This window comes from Stegostoma tigrinum, chromosome 3 (assembly GCF_030684315.1).
Source record: "Stegostoma tigrinum isolate sSteTig4 chromosome 3, sSteTig4.hap1, whole genome shotgun sequence".
Classification (NCBI taxonomy): Eukaryota; Metazoa; Chordata; class Chondrichthyes; order Orectolobiformes; family Stegostomatidae; genus Stegostoma; species Stegostoma tigrinum.
In genome coordinates this window covers 95,311,575-95,331,364 of record NC_081356.1, presented here as the reverse complement: position 1 = coordinate 95,331,364, position 19,790 = coordinate 95,311,575, and the positions used below count along the sequence as shown (strand labels likewise).

The following is a 19,790-nucleotide window of genomic DNA, read 5'->3' as shown; positions in this document are numbered from 1 at the left end:
ATCAAAGCAAGGCAGTTGAACAATGAGAAAGCAGTACAGCGCTTAGGAAAAGATGGACCTAGCCCAATAAGTAATATATTCAAAGAAGTGATGTCAAATATGAAATTGTAATTGAGAAATGATCTAAGTGGATGTGTAATTAATTCAATGAAAAAAAAACACTATAAAATCAAAGGATGTGATGAAATTGCAAAATCCTTCAGCATACATTACATCCTCTCCAAGAAAAGGGCAAAAAAGATCTGCCAGAAAACTGGTAGGTGCTTTCTTAAATTGCAGGTAAACTCCTCAACTCCAGAATACAGTATATCAGGGTCAGGGAACAGATTCATAAGCAGCAGGTCATGTTTAATTAACTAATTATTTAGAACAAAAATTATTATTCCCCCTCTGGCTATATGAAGATTTGAGGAATTTTTTTCTTTAACTTTTCTCTTTGCAATCGCTCTTGAAGATTGCATGATTATGGGGCTCCCCAACCTCCCCCTGTCTAAAATAGTTTGCATACCTGCCATCCATCACCTTTTGGAGCACTCACTTTAAAACTGTTGTTAAAAAAAACTATTTTCTAATCAACCTGTTCATTTCCTTCCAGCCTTCAAAGACCACTTAAAAAGCTCTCATGGAATTCTCTAATAATATTTCTACTGCTTTCAGTGAAATGCCTTGAAGTACTATATTGTCTAAGTTACTTGGGCTGTATTACTTCAAGTGGTAGCTCTTTAAGATCATATCACATATCTTTTCAAGTTCAATTTTTGCTTTGTAATTCATGCTGCATACCAAAAAGAGTTGTCTTTATTTTGAAGCAATTATTCTGAATACTCAATTTCCACAGTCCCTATTGTCATTGTTGGGGATATCTTCAATACAATACAACTGAACCTTACTATGAATAGGCGTAAAAAGTTGACGGATGGAATAGACTAGTCTATTTTTATTTACTGTATTACAAATCATTTCGGTGTAGCTTTTAGAGAAAATAATGACAATCTTATCTTTTAGCATAATTATCACTGCAGCTTAACATACTTCACTGGGTGCTTTTTATGTTTGGAGTTGCTTCTTCTAAGTATACACCCTTCTAAATTTTTCAGTTGAATATATTAGCTTGTTTGGCAACCACTGACAGGTGGTGTCCCGCAGGGTTCAGTGTTGGGGCCGCAGCTGTTCACTCTTCATATTAATGATCTGGGCGAAGGGACTGGGGGCATTCTGGCGAAGTTTGCTGATGATACGAAGCTAGGTGGACAGGTAGGTAGCACTGGAGGTGGTGAGGAGGCTGCAGAGAGATTTGGACAGTTTAGGAGAGTGGTCCAGGAAACGGCTGATGAAATTCAACGTCGGCAAATGTGAGGTTTTGCACTTTGGAAAAAAGAATACAGGCATGGACTATTTTCTAAACGGTGAGAAAATGCATAAAGCCGAAGCACAAAGGGATCTGGGAGTACTAGTCCAGGATTCTCTGAAGGTTAACTTGCAGGTTGAGTCTGTGATTAAGAAAGCGAATGTAATGTTGTCATTTATCTCAAGACAGTTGGAATATAAAAGCAGCAATGTGCTTTTGAGACTTTATAAAGCACTAGTTAGGCCCCATTTAGACTAGAGTTTCCAATTTTGGGCCCCACACCTCAGGAAGGACATACTTGCACTGGAGCATGTCCAGCAGAGAGTCACACGGCTGATCCCTGGAACGGTAGGCCTAACATATGATGAACAGCTGAGGATCCTGGGATTGTATTCAGTAGAGTTTGGAAGGTTGAGGAGAGATCTAATAGAAACATACAAGATAATGCATGGTTTAGAAAGGGTGGACACTGGGAGGTTGTTTCCGTTAGGTGGGGAGACTAGAACCCTTGGGCACAGCCTTAGAATTAGAGGGGGTAAATTTAAAACAGAAGTGAGGAGACATTTCTTCAGCCAGAGAGTGATGGGCCTGTGGAATTCATTGCCACGGAGCATAGTGGAGGCCGGGGCGTTAAATGTCTTCAAGGCAGAGATTTATAATTTCCTGATCTCTCAAGGAATTAAGGGCTTGGGGAGAATGCAGGTAAGTGGAGTTGGAATGCCCATCAGCCATGATTAAATGGCAGAGTGGACTTGATGGGCCAAACGGCCTTACTTCCACCCCTATGTCTTATGGTCTTACTAAACTTAAATAAGAGTAATTACAGAGGGATGAGAACTGTGTTGACTGGAATGGACTGGAAAAGGAGTTTGGCCAAAAAGATGCTCATCTACACTGCTAAGAATCTTACCATTAGCCCTGTACTTTGCCTTCTGGTTAGTCCTACCAAAGTGCATCACGTCACACTTGTCTGCATTAAACTCCATTTGCCACCTCTCAGCCCAGCTCTGCAGCTTATCTATGTCTCTCTGCAACCTACAGCATCCTTCGTCACTATCCACAACTCCACTGACCTTAGTGTCGTCTGCAAATTTACTAACCCATCCTTCTACGCCCTCATCCAGGTCATTTACAAAAATGACAAACAGCAGTGGACCCAACACCGACCCTTGCGGTACATCACTAGTAACTGGTCTCCAGGATGAACATTTCCCATCAACTACCACCCTCTGTCTTCTTTCAGCAAGCCAATTTCCGATCCAAACTGCTTTATCTCCCACAATTCCATTCCTCCGCATTTTGTACAAATAGCCTATTGTGGGGAACCTTATCGAACGCCTTGCTGAAATCCATATACACCACATCAACCGGTTTATCTCATCTACCTGTTTGGTCACCTTCTCAAAGAACTCAATAAGGTTTTGTGAGGCACGACCTTCCCTTCACAAAACCGTGCTGACTATCCCTAATCAATTTATTCTTTTCTAGATGATTATAAATCCTATCCCTTATAACCTTTTCCAACACTTTACCAACAACTGAGGTAAGGCTCACTGGTCTATAATTACCAGGGTTGTCTCTACTCCCCTTCTTGAACAGGGGAACCACATTTGCTATCCTCCATTCATCTGGCACTATTCCTGTAGACAATGACGAGTTAAAAATCAATGCCAAAGGCTTGGCAATCTCCTCCCTGGCTTCCCAGAGGATCCGAGGATAAATCCCATCTGCCCAGGGGACTTATCTATCTTCACCTTCTGAAGGATTTCTAATACCTCTTCCTTGTGAACCTCAATTCCACCTAGTCTAGTAGCCTGTATCTCAGTATTCTCCTCGACAACATTGTCGTTTTCTAGAGTGAATACTGTTGAAAAATATTCAGTTAACGCTTCCCCTATCTCATCTGACTCCACACACAACTTACCACTACTATCCTTGATTGGGCCTAATCTTACTTTTGTCATTCTTTTATTCCTTAAATACCTATAGAAAGTCTTAGGGTTTAGCCTGATCCTATCCACCAACAACTTCTCATGTCTCCTCCTGGCTCTTCTGAGCTCTTTCTTTAGGTCTTTCCTGGCTACCTTGTAGCCCTCAAGTGCCCTAACTGAGCCTTCACATCTCATCCTAACATAAGCCTTCTTCTTCCTCTTGACCAGAGATTCCACCTCCTTCGTAAACCACGGTTCCAGCACTCTACAGCTTCCTCCCTGCCTGACAGGTACATATTTATCTAGGACACACAGGAGCTTTTCCCTGAATAAGCTGCACATTTCTACTGTGCCCATCCCCTGCAGTTTCCTTCCCCATTCTATGCTTGTATTACTTTCTCTGGAGTTGACTATAAATCTGCTGTCGAGGCCTAAACCTTCATAAGCTAAGGAGCAGATAATACATAACTTTGGAACACTGTGCAAAAACAAAAATGTTGTGAGGGTAACAAAGAATAAATGACATGCATTATTACAGAATACAGATCTAGTTGCATGGCAGAAGTTGTACGATCAGGAAGTAATGAAATGTGTTCAACTCAGAAGAAGCCACTGCAAAGGCACAAAGCTGTGGAAGCTAGACAACAGAGTAGCTAAAAGGCAAGGTAACCAGCCTGCTTAATTCTGAAAGTGTATAGAGCAAACTGGTCGCAACTTTGATTCAAAACATAATATTGAAAAAACTACTGAAATATTTATATGAATAATCAATTCCACAGTGATTTATAGATTTAAACTAAGGGGCAGGGAGTTTACAGGGGATATGAAGAAATATTTTTCGCCCAGAGGGTGGTGGGAATTGGAACTCACTGCTTGGAAGGGTAGTAGAGACACAAACCCTCATAACATTTAAGAAACATTTAGATGTATACTTATGATGCCAGGGCTTACAAGGCTATGGACCAAGAGCTGGAAAATGGGAATAGAATAGGTAAGTGTTTTGACTGTCACAAACTCAATGGGCCAAAGGACTTTTTTTCTGTGCTGCTGACTTATGATAAATGCATTCTCCATAAATTGTTTCCCAATTAAATATGGGCATTATTCACCAACTGTCACTAGTTCCACGTAATATGTGGTACAAAAGTAAAGACTATGTTTAAGTGCCTCTTCTAAACAATCATTTATTTTTCACAAGAATAAAGTTACTGAGGATTGCCACTGTGTCTTGTAAATGTGAGTGGAAAAGTGACAGAACTTTAATTCATACATGGTCCTCCACAAGCTGCGAACACCCTAAAGCACCTAACTTGTATTAAGCCATTATTGAAGATGTAATAATCAACAAATCTACTCTCAGTTTATGCTTACGAACCAAGATTTTATTAAAAAAAAATGTTCATTGGATGTGGGCAATTGCTGATTGACAAGGTGGTAGTGAATTGTCTTCGTGAAATGTTACATTACATAGTGAGGGTATACACACATTGCCAACAGGGAAGGAATTTTAGGTTTTAATGACCATGGGGGTACAACAAAAGTCACTGTAGTGCATGACTTAGAGGAACAATACAAGTTAGTAGTCTGAGGTAACGAAGTGTGGTGCTGGATGAACACAGCAGGCCAAGCAGCACCTCAGGAGCACAAAAGCTGATGTTTCAGGCCTAGACCCTTGCTGTGTTCATCCAGCTTCACACTCTTATTTCAGATTCTCCAGCATCTGCAGTTCCCATTATCTCCGATCACAAGTTAATAGTCGTCCATGTTCTTGCTGCCCTTGTTCTTTAAGCTGGTGGAGATCATTGTTTTAAGAGGTATTATTGAAGAGTTAGTCTTCATCAACTGTTGCAATACAAGTTGCAGATAATGGGTTGGTAGTGTAAGGAGCGACCATTCAAGGTAGTATTAATCAATTGGGTAAATTTCCAGCGCATTCCTGATTTATGCCTTGTAGATAGTGAAAAAGCTCTGTGAAATCAGATTAAGAGTTTATTCACCTGAAAACATTCTGACCTGGCCTTGTGACAGCATCTATTCTGATCCAATTGTCAATGGTAATCCTGAGAATGCTGATGGTGGAGTTTCAATGATGTAAACTGCATTAAGCATTGGAGAGAGACAGATGGTAACTCAGTCTGGTCAGAATGGTCATTGTCTAGCAATTGCACGATATTAATTTATCCACCATTTCTGACCTCAAGTATCAATGCTATCCAGGTGTTTCTGCACTTGCATATGGACTACTTCATTATCTGAAGCATTATGAAAGGAACTGAACATTTCCCAGTGAACAATAGCATTCCTTTGAAATGGCGATCAAGATGAAACTGCAGTCTAGGGCACTGAAGAACAGCTTTAGCAATAGTCTGAAACTGAAATCCTTAGCCTCCAAACAACACACCTTTCATTTACTGTGATCGCTATGACTTTAGCCAGTGGAGAGCTTTCCCCTAATTCCTACTGACTTAAATTTTACTTGGACTTCATGATGCCACACTCAGGTAAATGCTGTCCTGATGTTGTATTCAGTCACTTTAATCCGTCCTCTGGAATTTAGCTCATGTTCATGCTTGGTCCAAGTCAGTAATGAAGCCCGGTGTTGACTGTAAACATTAAATTGCTGCAAGGTCTGGGGTTGAGTGCAAGTATTAAATTGCTGCAAAATCATAAAAAGTCACATACTCATCATTATCCAAACAACATTCTTCTGGAAGAAATACAGTATGAGTGGCATGTGGCGTCTACAAATTTGTTTCTTTACAGCATAGCAATTGCTTTAATTGTAAAAATATGGTCTGGAGTGCTTTTTGGTTTTTCTAATAGTAAATTGATTGGTCAGTTTTCCAATAACAAGGGTGCACCCAATTGTTTAGCTCTTCAAAGACCTTAATTGGAACCCTGTCAACAGAAAAGGAGATCCTCAATGTTTAACCAATCTTCAAGATTGAGGCTATATTTCTCCAGAAGAAACTTGTCCAGATTCCTGATATTCCTTATATGGGTTTGAAATTCAAATGATGCATTGGAGAAATGCAAATAAAAGTTAAAAGATTTACTTTCCAAGGAATTTCAGTATTGGGCAGGACTCATTCAGCAACAGGACAAAGCAATAACCTCACTTGGTAATGAACGTTAAAGCAATCAAAGGGCTTTTGCATCAGCTAGTCCATCAAGTGCATTTCCAAACTCATCAATTCAAGGCCACTGTAGGAGGACTTGATTCTTATCCATCAGTTTCAGTATTCAACTACCCATCAGTCACATTGTGAGATCTCACTTTTATAAGCACCAACTTTCAGAGAACAAGTGGACATATCCAGCAATGACAGTCTCTTTATTATCAAACTGGTGGAGTCCGAAAATATTTTCTTCAGTACAAGTACTTTGTTTCAGATAATTTGAACTCTGAAAATTGCAACAAATTCACCTGGTTCTAAAATCAATCATACTTGGGGGTAAATCAATGCACGTTGTAAAAAGAGGCATGCCACTGAAATGGTATAACAGTTGTAAAATGAAACAGCCAATAGGAGACTGTGATTCTTCTAATTGCAAAGGACAGATTTCTTGTATCTGATCTAGAATCTGCCACAAAATAAGATGTTATTTGTGGAAATAATGTGAAGAATCTGGTTGTAACTGATGTCTTAAAAAGCTGATCAGATAAAGTCCTGAGAACTGAAATAAAACTGTCAAGAAATTAGGGCCATCTTGTGCCCACACAGTGCAGCTGTAAAGACTTTTCTTAAAACAGAGAATCGAAGCAAATACAATATGAACAGGATTAAAAAGAACAGAGATGGCAAGGTACAAATGTTATATAATATGCAAGATAACAAAACTGTGGAATGGTACAGTATAATGTAACGAGAAAATGCTGCAGTGGTAATGACACAGGATCCGTAATCCAGAATACCAGCATTACACTCTGGGGACAGAGGTTTGGATTTCACTCAATAGAAAGATGATGAAACTCAAGCCCAAGAAGCTCTGGAAATAAACAAGCCTAAGTGGATCCACATAACCACCGCTGATTGTCATAAAATTTCATCTGTTACTTTTGTCCTGTAGGACAAAAAGTTTGAAATATTGTGATCAGAGATAATGGGAACTGCAGATGCTGGAGAAGCCAAGATAACAAAGTGTGAAGCTGGATGAACACGGCAGGCCAAGCAGCATCTCAGGAGCACAAAAGCTGACGTTTCGGGCCTAGACCCTTCATCAGAGAGGGGGGTGGGGAGAAGGTTTTGAAATAAATAGGGAGAGTGTGGGAGGCGGACCGAAGATGGATAGAAGAGAAGATAGGTGGAGAGGAGAGTGTAGGTGGGGAGGTGATTGGTCAGTCCAGGGAGGGCGACAGGTCAAGGAGGTAGGATGAGGTTGGTAGGTGGGAAATGGAGGTGCGGCTTGAGGTGGGAGGAGGGGATAGGTGAGAGGAAGAACAAGTTAAGGAGGCGGGGGCGAGCTGGGCTGGTTTTGTGATATAGTCGGGGGAGGGGATGAGCTGGGCTGGTTTTGGGATGCAGCGGAGGAAGGGGAGATTTTGAAGCTTGTGAAGTTCACATTGATACCATTAGGGTGCAGGGTTCCCAAGCGGAATATGAGTTGCTGTTCCTGCAACCTTCGGGTGGCATCATTGTGACTTCAAATAGGTCTAGTAACTCAAAGCTGGGCATCCATTAGACACTTTGGGCCAGCAGCAGCATGACTGCATTCAAACACAAACGAAAACCTCCACTCTACCAAACAATCAAGCCAGGGATCAATGGTTCAAAGAAGACAGTAGGAGGGTAGGCCAGGAGAGGGGCAGGCATTCCTAAAAAAACAAGTCAACCTGGTAAAGCTATAACAAAGGGCTACTCGCATTTCAAACAGCAATATAGCATGCAATTGAAAAAGCCAAGGAATCCCACAAAAAAAAATCAGATCTTGAACGTTGGCGTCCTACCACATCCAGTTGCGAGTGTGGTGGATAATTAAGCAACCCATTGAAGGATGTAGCTCTGCTAATATCTCCATTCTCAACGATACAGAAGCTCAGCAAATCAGCACAAAAGTTAAGCCTGAAATATCTACATCCTCCTTCAGCCAGAAGTGGCAAATGGATGATCACTGTCTGCCTCCTCATGAGAGCCACCGCATTCCAGATGTCAGTCAATCAATTCAATTCGCTTCATGTGATATCAAGAAAAGTTTGATGGCACTAGATATTATAAAACCCATGGGCACTGATGACATTTTGGCAATAGGACTGAAGATTTATGCTACAGAAGTAGCCGCAAACCTAGCCAATACAATAACGTGAAAATTGCCCAGATATGACTTATTACAAAAAGCAGTACAAATCCATCCCGCCAACTACTATCCTGACAGTCTACTCTTCATCATAAACAAAGTGATGGAAAGAGGTTGTCAACAATGCTATCAAGTAGCACTTCAAAGGAATAACCTACTCAATGAAAATCAGCTTGGATTCCGCTAACAGCATGTGGCTGTTGACTTCACTAAAGCCTTGGTCTGAAGAGGGACAAAGCAAGAGCTGAATTCTAGTGATTAGGTAAGAATGATGCCCTTGACGTGAAACAGCTTTTGACAGACTGTGGCATCAAGAAGTCTGAACAAAGCTAGAGTCGATGGAAATCAGGGGAAAAACTTTCTGCTAGTTGCAATCATACATAGCACGATAGAAGCTGCTTGTGGTTGTTGGAGGTCAATCAACACAATCTAAAAACAATTGTGGGAATTCATTAGGGTAGTGGCCCAGATGTAACCATTTTCAGTTCCAACAGAGGATGTTTGCCAATAATTGCAAACTGAAGCACTGTGGTCCTAAAGAGCAAAAACTGGACCATATTCAACCTTGGGCCTCATGTACCAAGAACAATTGTAACACGTAAGTGTTGGGCAGTGTCCATTGCCAAAAGAGAATCTAACCATAAGCCCTCAATGCTCAAAGCATCAACACAGTTGAATCGACCACCATCAACATCCTTGGCATTTTATCATTGATCAGAAACTGAAATGGATCAAATCATACAAGACCTGTGACTAATGGTATCCCACAAGGGTTGGTGCTGGGACCTTTGTTATTTATGTAAATGATCTGAACGTGAATGTACACAGCATGATTAATTAAGTTTGAAGATAATACCAAATTAGGAGGCATCGTTGATAGTGAGGAAGGTTATTAAAAATTACAGAGGAATCTTGGACTGAGGACCGGCAAAGGCAATTCAATACAGATAAGTTTGAGATATTGCACTTTGGAAAGTCAAGCTAGGTAGGACTTATACAGTACATGGTAAGGTCCTGAGCAGTGTTGTGGAACAGATGGTCCCAGGAGCACAAGTACACAGTTTGTCGAAAAAGGCATCACAGGTGGACAGGGTGGTGAAAAAGGCATTTAGTATGCTAGCCTTCATCAGTCGAGGCACTGAGTATAGGAGTTGGGGCGTTATGTTACAGTTGTATAAGTCTTTGGTGAGGCCACATTTGGGGTAGTGTGTACAGTTTTGGTCATCTTGTTATGGGAATTAAATGGTTACACTGGAAAGTGTGCAAAGAAGATGTACGAGGATGTTGCCAGGTCTATTAGGCCTGAGTTATAGGGAGAGATTGGCCAGGATAGGACTTTATTCCTTGGAACAAAGGAGAATGAGGGGTGACCTTATTGAGGTGTATATAATCATGACGGGTATAGATAAAATGAAAGCACATCGTTTTTTTCCCAGGGATGGGGAATTAAAACCTAAAGGGCATAGATTTAAAGTGGGAGGGGAAGATTTACGGAGGACCTGAGGGGAACTTCTTCACGCAGAGAGAGGTGGGTATAAGGAATGGGCTGCCAGAGAAAGTGTTTCAGGCAAGAAAAACAGCAACATTTAAAAACATTTGGATAGGTACATGGATGCGAAGGGTTGAGAGGGATATGGACCAAATATGGGCAAATGGAACTAAATGCGTGGGCACCATGTTGAGTATGGACCAGTTTGGGCTGAAGGGCCTGTTTCCATGCTGTATTACTCGATGACTCTAAGTACTGTGGCTACAAAGCAGCACAGAGGTTAGGAAGTCTGCAGCAAGTAACTTACCTCCTGTTGCACCAATGCCTGTTCATCATCCACAAGATGAGAGTAATAAATTTGGTGAAATGCTATCCACTTGCCTGGATGAGTACAGGTCAACACAACAAATAATCTGGGACAAAGCTGACACCACATCCACTATCTTCACTGTCAGTACACAATGGCAACAGTGTACACCATTTACAAAATGTAGTGTATCAACACGACCTACTGAGTCTTTCCAGTACACTTGTTAATCTCAGAGTTCCTTCACTGCAGCAGTTTGCTTTTCTAACAGTATATTTACTCCTGGTAACAATCTTCAAATTCCACAATTGGCCAGATAATTTGCTTAGATTCTACATTACTGTGTTGCTTTAGGACAAGTCTAATTAATTCCATGATCATAATTTCTTACTGTGTCAGCCTTTCATTTGCAAGATTCAGGGCATCCAGATGCATTTGAGCTAACCGCAGGCCAGGAAATGTCAAAAATGCACCAATGAAAGCGCAGACAACAGCCAGGAACATTTTAAAGGTCAGTTTCGAGACAGGACCCCTGAAATAACAAAACAAAGATTTTCTTTAAAAAAAATCATGTACAGAAATCGTGAAGTATTTTTTCAGAAACGGGAATACTATTTAAAATATATCCTTCAAATACAAAGACTCCAATAGATTATCAGTTAACAAACAAAGTGGAACGTAGGTTTCTTTAAAAAAAATTAATGAATCACTTATACTAACAATTCACTGCATAGCGATCTAATGACAAACAATTAAAAGGGTCAAAATGGCATTTAATTCATTATAAATCAAACTCCTCAATTCAGCAAAAATATTGAAGCAGAAGAGCACGTCAGCTATCTAAACTTTATTGCCAGTTTTTTTTACACCGGGTGGGTGAATGGCGAATGGAATAAGTTATCTTTGCATGTTAAAATAACTTAGAAATTAATCAAACAAATGCTGATAGAGATCTATCATTCAGAATAAACTGTTAATGCACTAAATTAATATCACACAATGGTTATTGACATCCTTCAAATTATATTGGAAAAATATGCACTATGATAGCAATGTATTGTAGCAGAAAACATACAATGCCATGGATAAATCACATATGTTTATTTCATTTCAAACGAAGAGTTTTAGCAAAAAAAGAACAAGTTTTTCAACCTACTGAGATTCAAGGCCTTGTTTCTCAAGAAACTGCAAAGCGCTGTCCGAAAAGTTTGCAAACCCTAAACGTGAGCAGTGAAGAAAAGAGAAGGTGAGAAAAAAAAGCAGTAAATTTGGCTGGAATATTTGAACTAGTAGCATGGTTAGCTTCGGAGCACAAGTATTCAGTACTACAGTGAGGACACTGCCAGGTCCCATAGCCTTCTACCCAGTGCATTCAGCCATTGATATAATGTGGGGTGAATAAATAAAAAGGATATAATTGTCATCAAGAATATGCTTTTACCAATTAAAAAAAATTCTTGTTAAAAAGAAAAACATCAGTTTCAATCTGTAAAATTACTTGGGAAAAATTAAATGTCAAAACTTTTTGATACATTTCTGAAGTATTAACTACTATATTTTAAATAAAGTACACAAATTCTTAAACAAAGAATAATAAAATGAATAATAAAATGAAACAAAAAACATATTTTCTGGCACCCATCATTTCATTCTAATGCACCTTATAGCCAATTAAGTATTTTTTGAATTAAGCCATCTTTGTTATGCAGGAAATCCTGTCAATATCCCGGTGGTTACCACTGACCAGAAAGTGAATTGGAGGACCTCCATAAATACTGTGGCTACAAGAGTAGATGAAAGACCAGGAAATCTACAGGAATAATTTATCTCCTGCGTCCTTAAAACCTGTCCACTATCTACTCAGCATAAGTCAGAAATGTGATGAAATACTCCCCACTTGCCTGAACGAATGGAGCTCCAACAACACTCAAGCAGCTTGACTCCATCAAAGACAAAGCAGTCCTCTCAATTGGCACATCTACAAACATTCACTCTCTTCACCATTGTTGCACATTAGCAGTGTGTACGACTCAAATTGCAATGCAGAAATTCATCAAGATTTCTTAGTCAGCACCACCCCAACCCACGACCACCATCTAGAAAGACAAGAGCAGCAGATGCCACCACTCAAGTTTCCCTCCAAACCTCTCATCATCCTAAATTTGAAGTATATAACAGCTCCTTCAGTGTCACTAGCTCAAATTCCTGGAACTCCCTCACCTACCAGCATTGTGGGTGTAGCTACACCATATGAACTACAGCGATTCTTGAAGGCAGCTCACCCTCATTTTCTCGAAGGAAATTCAGGATGGACAGAAAAGAAAAAATGCTGCTCCTGTCAGCAATGCCCACATCCCCTAAATGAATGAAAAAAGCAGCAGCCCAGCAAGAAGCCACAAGTAATAAACAACAACGTTCACATAATCGAGTTTTAGTGAGTTTGGCAGAGAAACAGACATTGATCAGGGGACTGCCGCATCAGCTCCCACGATGAGGCATTCCACTCCCGCACATCCCAGATGTCCAAGTTCTTCAAGGACCGCAACTTTCCCCCCCCACAGTGGTCGAGAACGCCCTTGACCGCGTCTCCCGCATTTACCGCAAACACATCCCTCACACCGCGCCCCCGCCATAACCGCCCAAAGAGGATCCCCCTCGTTCTCACACACCACCCCACCAACCTCCGGATACAACGCATCATCCTCCGACACTTCCGCCATCTACAATCCGACCCCACCACCCAGGACATTTTTCCATCCCCACCCTTGTCTGCTTTCCGGAGAGACCACTCTCTCCGTGACTCCCTTATTCGCTCCACACTGCCCTCCAACCCCACCACCTTCCCCTGCAACCGCAGGAAATGCTACACTAGCCCCCACACCTCCTCCCTCACCCCTATCCCAGGACACAAGATGACTTTCCATATTAAGCAGAGGTTCACCTGCACATCTGCCAACGTGGTATACTGCATCCATTGTACCCGGTGTGGCTTCCTCTACATTGGGGAAACTAAGCGGAGGCTTGGGGACCGCTTTGCAGAACACCTCCACTCGGTTTGCAATACACAACTGCATCTCCCAGTCGCAAACCATTTCCACTCCCCCTCCCATTCTTTAGATGACATGTCCATCATGGGCCTCCTGCAGTGCCAGAATGATGCCACCCGAAAGTTGCAGGAACAGCAACTCATATTCCGCTTGGGAACCCTGCAGCCCAATGGTATCAATGTGGACTTCACCAGCTTCAAAATCTCCCCTTCCCCCACCGCATCCCAAAACCAGCCCAGTTCGTCCCCTCCCCCCACTGCAACACACAACCAGCCCAGCTCTTCCCCTCCACCCACTGCATCCCAAAACCAGTCCAACCTGTCTCTGCCTCCCTAACCTGTGCTTCCTTTCACCCATCCCTTCCTCCCACCCCAAGCCGCACCTCCATCTCCTACCTACTAACTTCATCCCACCTCCTTGACCTGTCCGTCTTCCCTGGACTGACCTATGCCCTCCCTACCTATCTTCTTTTCTCTCCATCTTCGGTCCGCCTCCCCCTCTCTCCCTATTTATTCCAGAACCCTCATCCCAACCCCCTCTCTGATGAAGGGTCTAGGCCCGAAACGTCAGCTTTTGTGCTCCTGAGATGCTGCTGGGCCTGCTGTGTTCATCCAGCCTCACATTTTATTATACTGGAGAGAACATGTCTGGTTTTCTTTGAAAAATAAGCTACGGAATGTTTAATACATCCATCCAAGATTGCAGGTTTTGCCTCAGTTTAACACCTCATCCAAAAGTCAGGACCTCCAGTATTACAGCATTCACTTAGTACTGCACTGCAATGTCAATCTGGATTTTATGCTCAAGTCTCTTCAGGGTAATACCTGAACTCATAAGTTGATGGTAAGCTTCAACATCAGCTGTTGTTTTGCTATGGAATTTTAAGTCCGCCAACTGTACATGTTGCAGGAAACTCACTGGTATCTGCAAATAGTTAGTGTAGCTGAAGTACTGTCTACCCAAAAGCCACCACAATTGCATTGCTAAGCTCTGCATTTTTCCTGCCTTAACCACGTTCTCTGAAAGTGAATCTAGACAAAGAAGATTGCAGCAAATTAAAGCCCAAAGTTATTAGAATGCCAAATAATTTCCTGCAGAAACCACAACTCAACTAAGGACCCTAAGCCAAAGAAGGATCTGCTGCAGCATGATCAGACTCTCCAGCAAGTCCACATGCTAGGCAAGGAGTTATACAGCAATACACAGATGTGAACTGTGGGGCTCCTGCTTGGCAACCATTTGCCCGACTACACGGAATGATTATGCTCAGTTGTCAAATAATAATAGTGTTCTGTAGACGTCCAATGGCAGCAGGATCTTCAGGCTAACATTGTTTAAAAGCTGCAGTTCTCAATCACTCCATTGGTGGGGTGATTTACCTCCCCGTTTAAGGGAATGAGCATACCTTTGAGAGCTGCTGGAGGTGGTTATTCCATCCCTTGGCCAGAGAGTCCTACCAGCACATGGACTGTGGTGACACTATCAACAGGTCAGCTAACTGCGTTGCAGGTGTGCACAGTGCTGAAAGAGATATATTATCAGCCCAATGTATTTGCTAAGGTTTCAAATTGATCCAGAACTCAGCACAATTTTGTTTATACATAATACCAAGGTTATGCAGCTGGTTCTACATCAATGAAGAGTTTTTTAAAAAGTTCCTTACAAATTAGCTATTTATCAAACCGAACCAGGAATAAAATAATGGATACAGGAAATATGGAGCTTGCAATTATCTATACATCGCACATGAAATATTCAAAGGCTGTTTGGCTGTTTTTGACTAATTTATTTTTGGTCATGTTGTTGCCCAGTTCATTCTGGTCTTAACATCAAAAGGTTATTCTAGTGCAGGTCAAGCCTCTATTGATGCCTTCTGATCTCTATGTGGAGCCATCAATATCATACAGAGTGTAAAAGCACTGTCAACTTAATTGGCTCTAGTCACCACCTACTCAATCCCACATCTCCGTGTTGATAGTGCCAGCCCATCCTGCCTCTTTAGTTGCTTTTTTTGTTCCCCTCTCTCCCCCCATTGTTCTCTTCTCAGCCAGAGGTTTGTCAGTGGCGAGAAGGTAAGCAAATATGTACCTCAAAGAAACAATATGAAAGGATTATGAAGTGCAAGAAAAATAGATGACCAGCCACCAAAAGCAACTGACAAAAATCCAGAGCAGCTTTAAGCAAATCAACATTTTAAAAACATACTCGCACTGATGCCAAAATAAAGTTGAGTTACAAGGTTGTTACTTACTTAAGGCTGGAATGTGATTCTGCAGCATACAAAATTAGTTAAAATTTATAGAATTAATGCCTCAAGTACCTGTCTCGAGTCCAAACTCCAGATAGTTCTCAGTCACAATTAGGATTGCCATGGCTTTTACAAAGAAGAAGAAGCCAAATGTGATGCAGACTGACCTCTCCCCACCTTCTTCCACTTTGAAGTAGTGAGTTGTCAGAGAAAACAGTGCTTTACTGAAGAACTTTTGTTAAGGAAAACACGTTAAAATCAAGATAGAATTTCAAAGTAGTTAAGACAGAATATGTCAAATGGGAGACAAAAGGACCTGGCGATAAGTAAAAATAGATTTCTAACGTGGTTATAGTGCTACAAAATAATTCAAAGCAAAAGCTATCATACAGAAATTTCAGGTCTTTTGTTACTTGTAGTATGTTTGCCATAAATCCTTTTTCACTTCCTTCTATGTGAATATTTCAAATGGGACAGTCAACATTTTAAATGTGATTTTTCACTGAATTTTGTACATCTAAGAGTCAAATGGAGAATGTTTATTCTATGATTCCAGTGTGCCGTCCATTTCTTAACCATTAAATAAAAAGGTGCGGTCCCTATGAACAAGAAGCAAATGAAGGCCAGTTAATCCCTTAAAGCAGTTCTGTCATGCAATAAGATTATGATTAATCTGAGTACACTACATTCTGTCACATTCCACTGACTTTTAACCCCCTTATTTATTAGAAGCTATCTACCTCTCTTGCCGATGGCCATGAAGTCAATGGACCTGGACGTCGAGAGATGGGAAGACGTCACAAACGATCGCTCATGCTGGAGAAGGGAACTATGCAGAGGGCTGGAGTGAGGAGAGGAGAAACTGAGGCTTGTCGCTGAGGAAAAGCGCACTCGGAGAGACATCAACACAGCAACACTGGAGGAGAGTATCTTCAAATGCAGTCGCTGCAACCGAGACTGTCACTCCCGTGTCGGCCTGTACAGCCACAACAGATGCTGTGCTATCATCAGGAGCTGAATCAAAACTCTCCAGGCGCAGATCCATGGCCTCTCGAGACTGACGGATGCCACAAGGATCTAACTCTGCCTTAAAACTACTCAAAAACTGCTTCCTTCACCTTTTGGCGGCGGGGGCGGGGAGGGGGGGGGGGGATTCAAGTGTATCTTCAAAATAAGTTGCAGCTTATTTGAAAAGTGACCCCTAGTTCTAAATTCTCCCACAAACAGGGAACATCCTTTCCATAATCATCCTGTTAAGATTTTCAGAATCTAAATTCTTTACATCAAGTTCCCCTTAGTATTCCAAACATCAATAGATACAAGTCTAGCCTGCCTGAGCTCACCTCATAAGATAACCTGTGCATTTCAGAAATTAGTAAAACTTTTCTGACCTGCTTCTGATACATTCTTTCTTAAATAAGGAAACCTGTACATATACAGTACTGAGGGCCCAGCACCAAGCTCTGGCACACCACTTGCTACATACTTTGCCAACCAGAAAAAATACTCCATTTGTGCTGACTCTGCTTCCTGTTAGCTCATCAATCTTCTGCCTACACCAATATGCATACACTATGTAAAGAACTTCTATTTTCCACAATAACTTTTGGTATCACACTTATCAAATGTCTTCTGAAAATGTAAATAGAGTGCATCCATTGCTTCTGCTGCATCCACAGCACGGATTATTTCCTCAAATAACTCCAAGAAATTGGTCAAATATTACATAAATAACAAATTACTCATGAGGACTTTTTTATTGCAGGATCTACGCTGAAGATGATGCTTCCATCTACTAACCCAAGCAAAGAATTCCTCTCTGATGAAGGGTCCAGGCCCGAAACGTCAGCTTTTGTGCTCCTGAGATGCTGCTTGGCCTGCTGTGTTCATCCAGCCTCACATTTTATTATCAAAGAATTCTTAGGCTTGACAGGTGCTGGCTTCACGCGTTTTTATTAAGGTTTCAGCAAGGTTAGCTGAAATGATGACCAGGAACCCATTGCCAATGGTCAGAAAAACCCATCTGATTCACTAATGTCCTTTAGCGAAGGAAACCACCATCCTTATCTTGTCTGGCCTGTAGGTGGCACCAGACCCATAGCAATGCTTGACTCCAATTGGAGATGAGCAATAAATGTTGGCCTAACCAGTGATGTCATCATCCAATGAACAAATAAATAAATAAATAATGACAGTTAATACTTGGCTATGCATGGTGCAAAAGTAAATGATCTAAAAAGGTGCATCTACCCTTGAGTGCCGACCACTATTAAAAATTTGATCCAGAAATTAAGTGGTATATTTTACATTCACTATCATTCTCTGTATTAATTTTGCTTTTGATTCAAATGACCTTCTCTTTACAAGTTAAGATCCTGCTTTCCGTTATTTGTACGTTAATCTCCCTGTAGGTGAGATTCAATCGATAAATGTAACTCTGATCTCCTAATATGTCGTTCCACAGGCTTTTTAAAAACAAGCGAACCCAGCTCTTTAAGCAGTCACTTTTCTTCACCTTCTCCTCATTTTGAGGTCACCACATTGTTAGTTGATCAGCTTTTTCCATTCCTTCCTTTCAGTCACCTACGCCTCTTCCAATGCATTCTTCCTTTACCTTCCCCTATTTCTTCTTCGTAACAGTCCCATCTCCGTCACTCCTTTCACCACATGCTCTGTCTCACTCCATAACAGGTGTTCATTCGATTCCAACGATAGTAAGAACTGCCAATGCTGGAGTCAGAGATAACACAGTGTGGAGTTGCAAGAACACAGCAGACGAGGGGGCATCAGAAGAGCAGGAAAGTTGATGTTTCAGGTCAGGATGCTTGGGTCCCAAACCGAAATGTCAACTTTCCTGCTCCTCTAGTCTGCAGTGATTCTCCAGCTCCACACTAAGTTTTCTTCATTCCATTCCAATTATTTTCACCTATTTTCTTTGATATATTCATGTTATAAACGGAGAGGTCAACACCCCACTGGTAACTCAAATCAAAACACCCAGAGGGGCTCGGCTTGCCCTATAATCTGTTAAAAGAAATGTGAAAAGAGGTGTAACCTGCCTCTCACCCTCAAGCTGTTACAAAGGAGTGGTTACATGATATGAACTCCTTTCACTCACTCTATAATCAGCAAGTAATAATTTATTTATCTAACTCTAACAGTGAGTAAATTTACTGAACCGTTAACAAACCAAACAATTCCCAATTGACGACTAACTGTTCCTGATTAAAGTGAAATTCTAATGGTATGCTGTTCCAATAAATATAAGTACCTCTTAAATAAACCAAAATAATAAAAAAACCTCAGTCTCTCAAAATTATAGCCAGGATACGTCTTCTGGAATGTTCTGTGCCTTCTCCGCTGATCTTCAGTCAGGAACACCTTTCTCCATCGAATTCTTGTGTTGAGAATATTAGCTAAGAGTGCCGCTGTACCTTTAGTTAGATGATGGTTACTCTGAGCGTTTACAGAATTCTATAACAGCCAGTGGTTTTCTCTTTACAGCTGATGGTTGTTAACTCTATCATATAGCAATTACTCTCATCCGATTTTCAAATTCTCTCTTTTATACACTTGATGACATATCAATTTCTTACAATGATTGGTCCTATGTTGTCAAATCATTAGATATAAATTTAATTGGTTTTTAGTTTCTAAATGCCTGGTTTAAATTAATTAGCTGATATTCAAACAGGTTGCCTTGCTAACAAAATAAAACCACAGCCTAGATTGCTAACTATACAGCCTTTGGTACAAATGTTTTAATTTCAGGGCCTCTCCGTGCACCTACAACCCACAAGCTGCCCACAGACATATTTTTTGAATCTCTAAAGGACAGAAAAAAAGTACATCTTTTAAAGTGACCACAAACTCTTTCCCACTCCAACCCCCCCCCATCATTTAACACACATTAAATTGTAATGTTCTGCCTTTCAATCTACATATACTCTACCCAACTTCAAAACATTCACAACCTTAATCAGTCCCTTAATATTGTCCTTTCTAGTCACTCCAGACATCCAACTCAGCATTGAGATCTCATTACTATCCAGTTACTGTTCCTGTCTTCTGGAAGCTGCCCATTTTTATGCACTATATAACAAGGTGACTCTCAAAATCTGTTAT

General features: G+C 41.1%; 1 protein-coding gene across 11 annotated transcripts in view; it reads right to left on the bottom strand.

Annotated features, from left to right (window-relative positions):
- Nucleotides 1–19,790, bottom strand: part of tmem161b (transmembrane protein 161B) — a 75,823-nt gene that overhangs the window by 14,829 nt on the left and 41,204 nt on the right. For 9 of the 11 annotated variants that reach the window (XM_048527219.2, XM_048527218.2, XM_048527222.2 and 6 more), the window contains 3 exons: nucleotides 15,738–15,889; nucleotides 11,527–11,587; nucleotides 10,762–10,902 (listed from right to left, as the gene is read on the bottom strand). In XM_048527219.2, coding sequence (XP_048383176.1) covers nucleotides 10,762–10,902; nucleotides 11,527–11,587; nucleotides 15,738–15,889 — 354 coding nt within the window. Of the gene's footprint in view, nucleotides 1–10,761; nucleotides 10,903–11,526; nucleotides 11,588–15,737; nucleotides 15,890–18,996; nucleotides 19,100–19,790 lie in introns of all 11 variants that reach the window. The other 2 variants (XM_048527220.2, XM_048527223.2) reach the window with 2 other exon arrangements.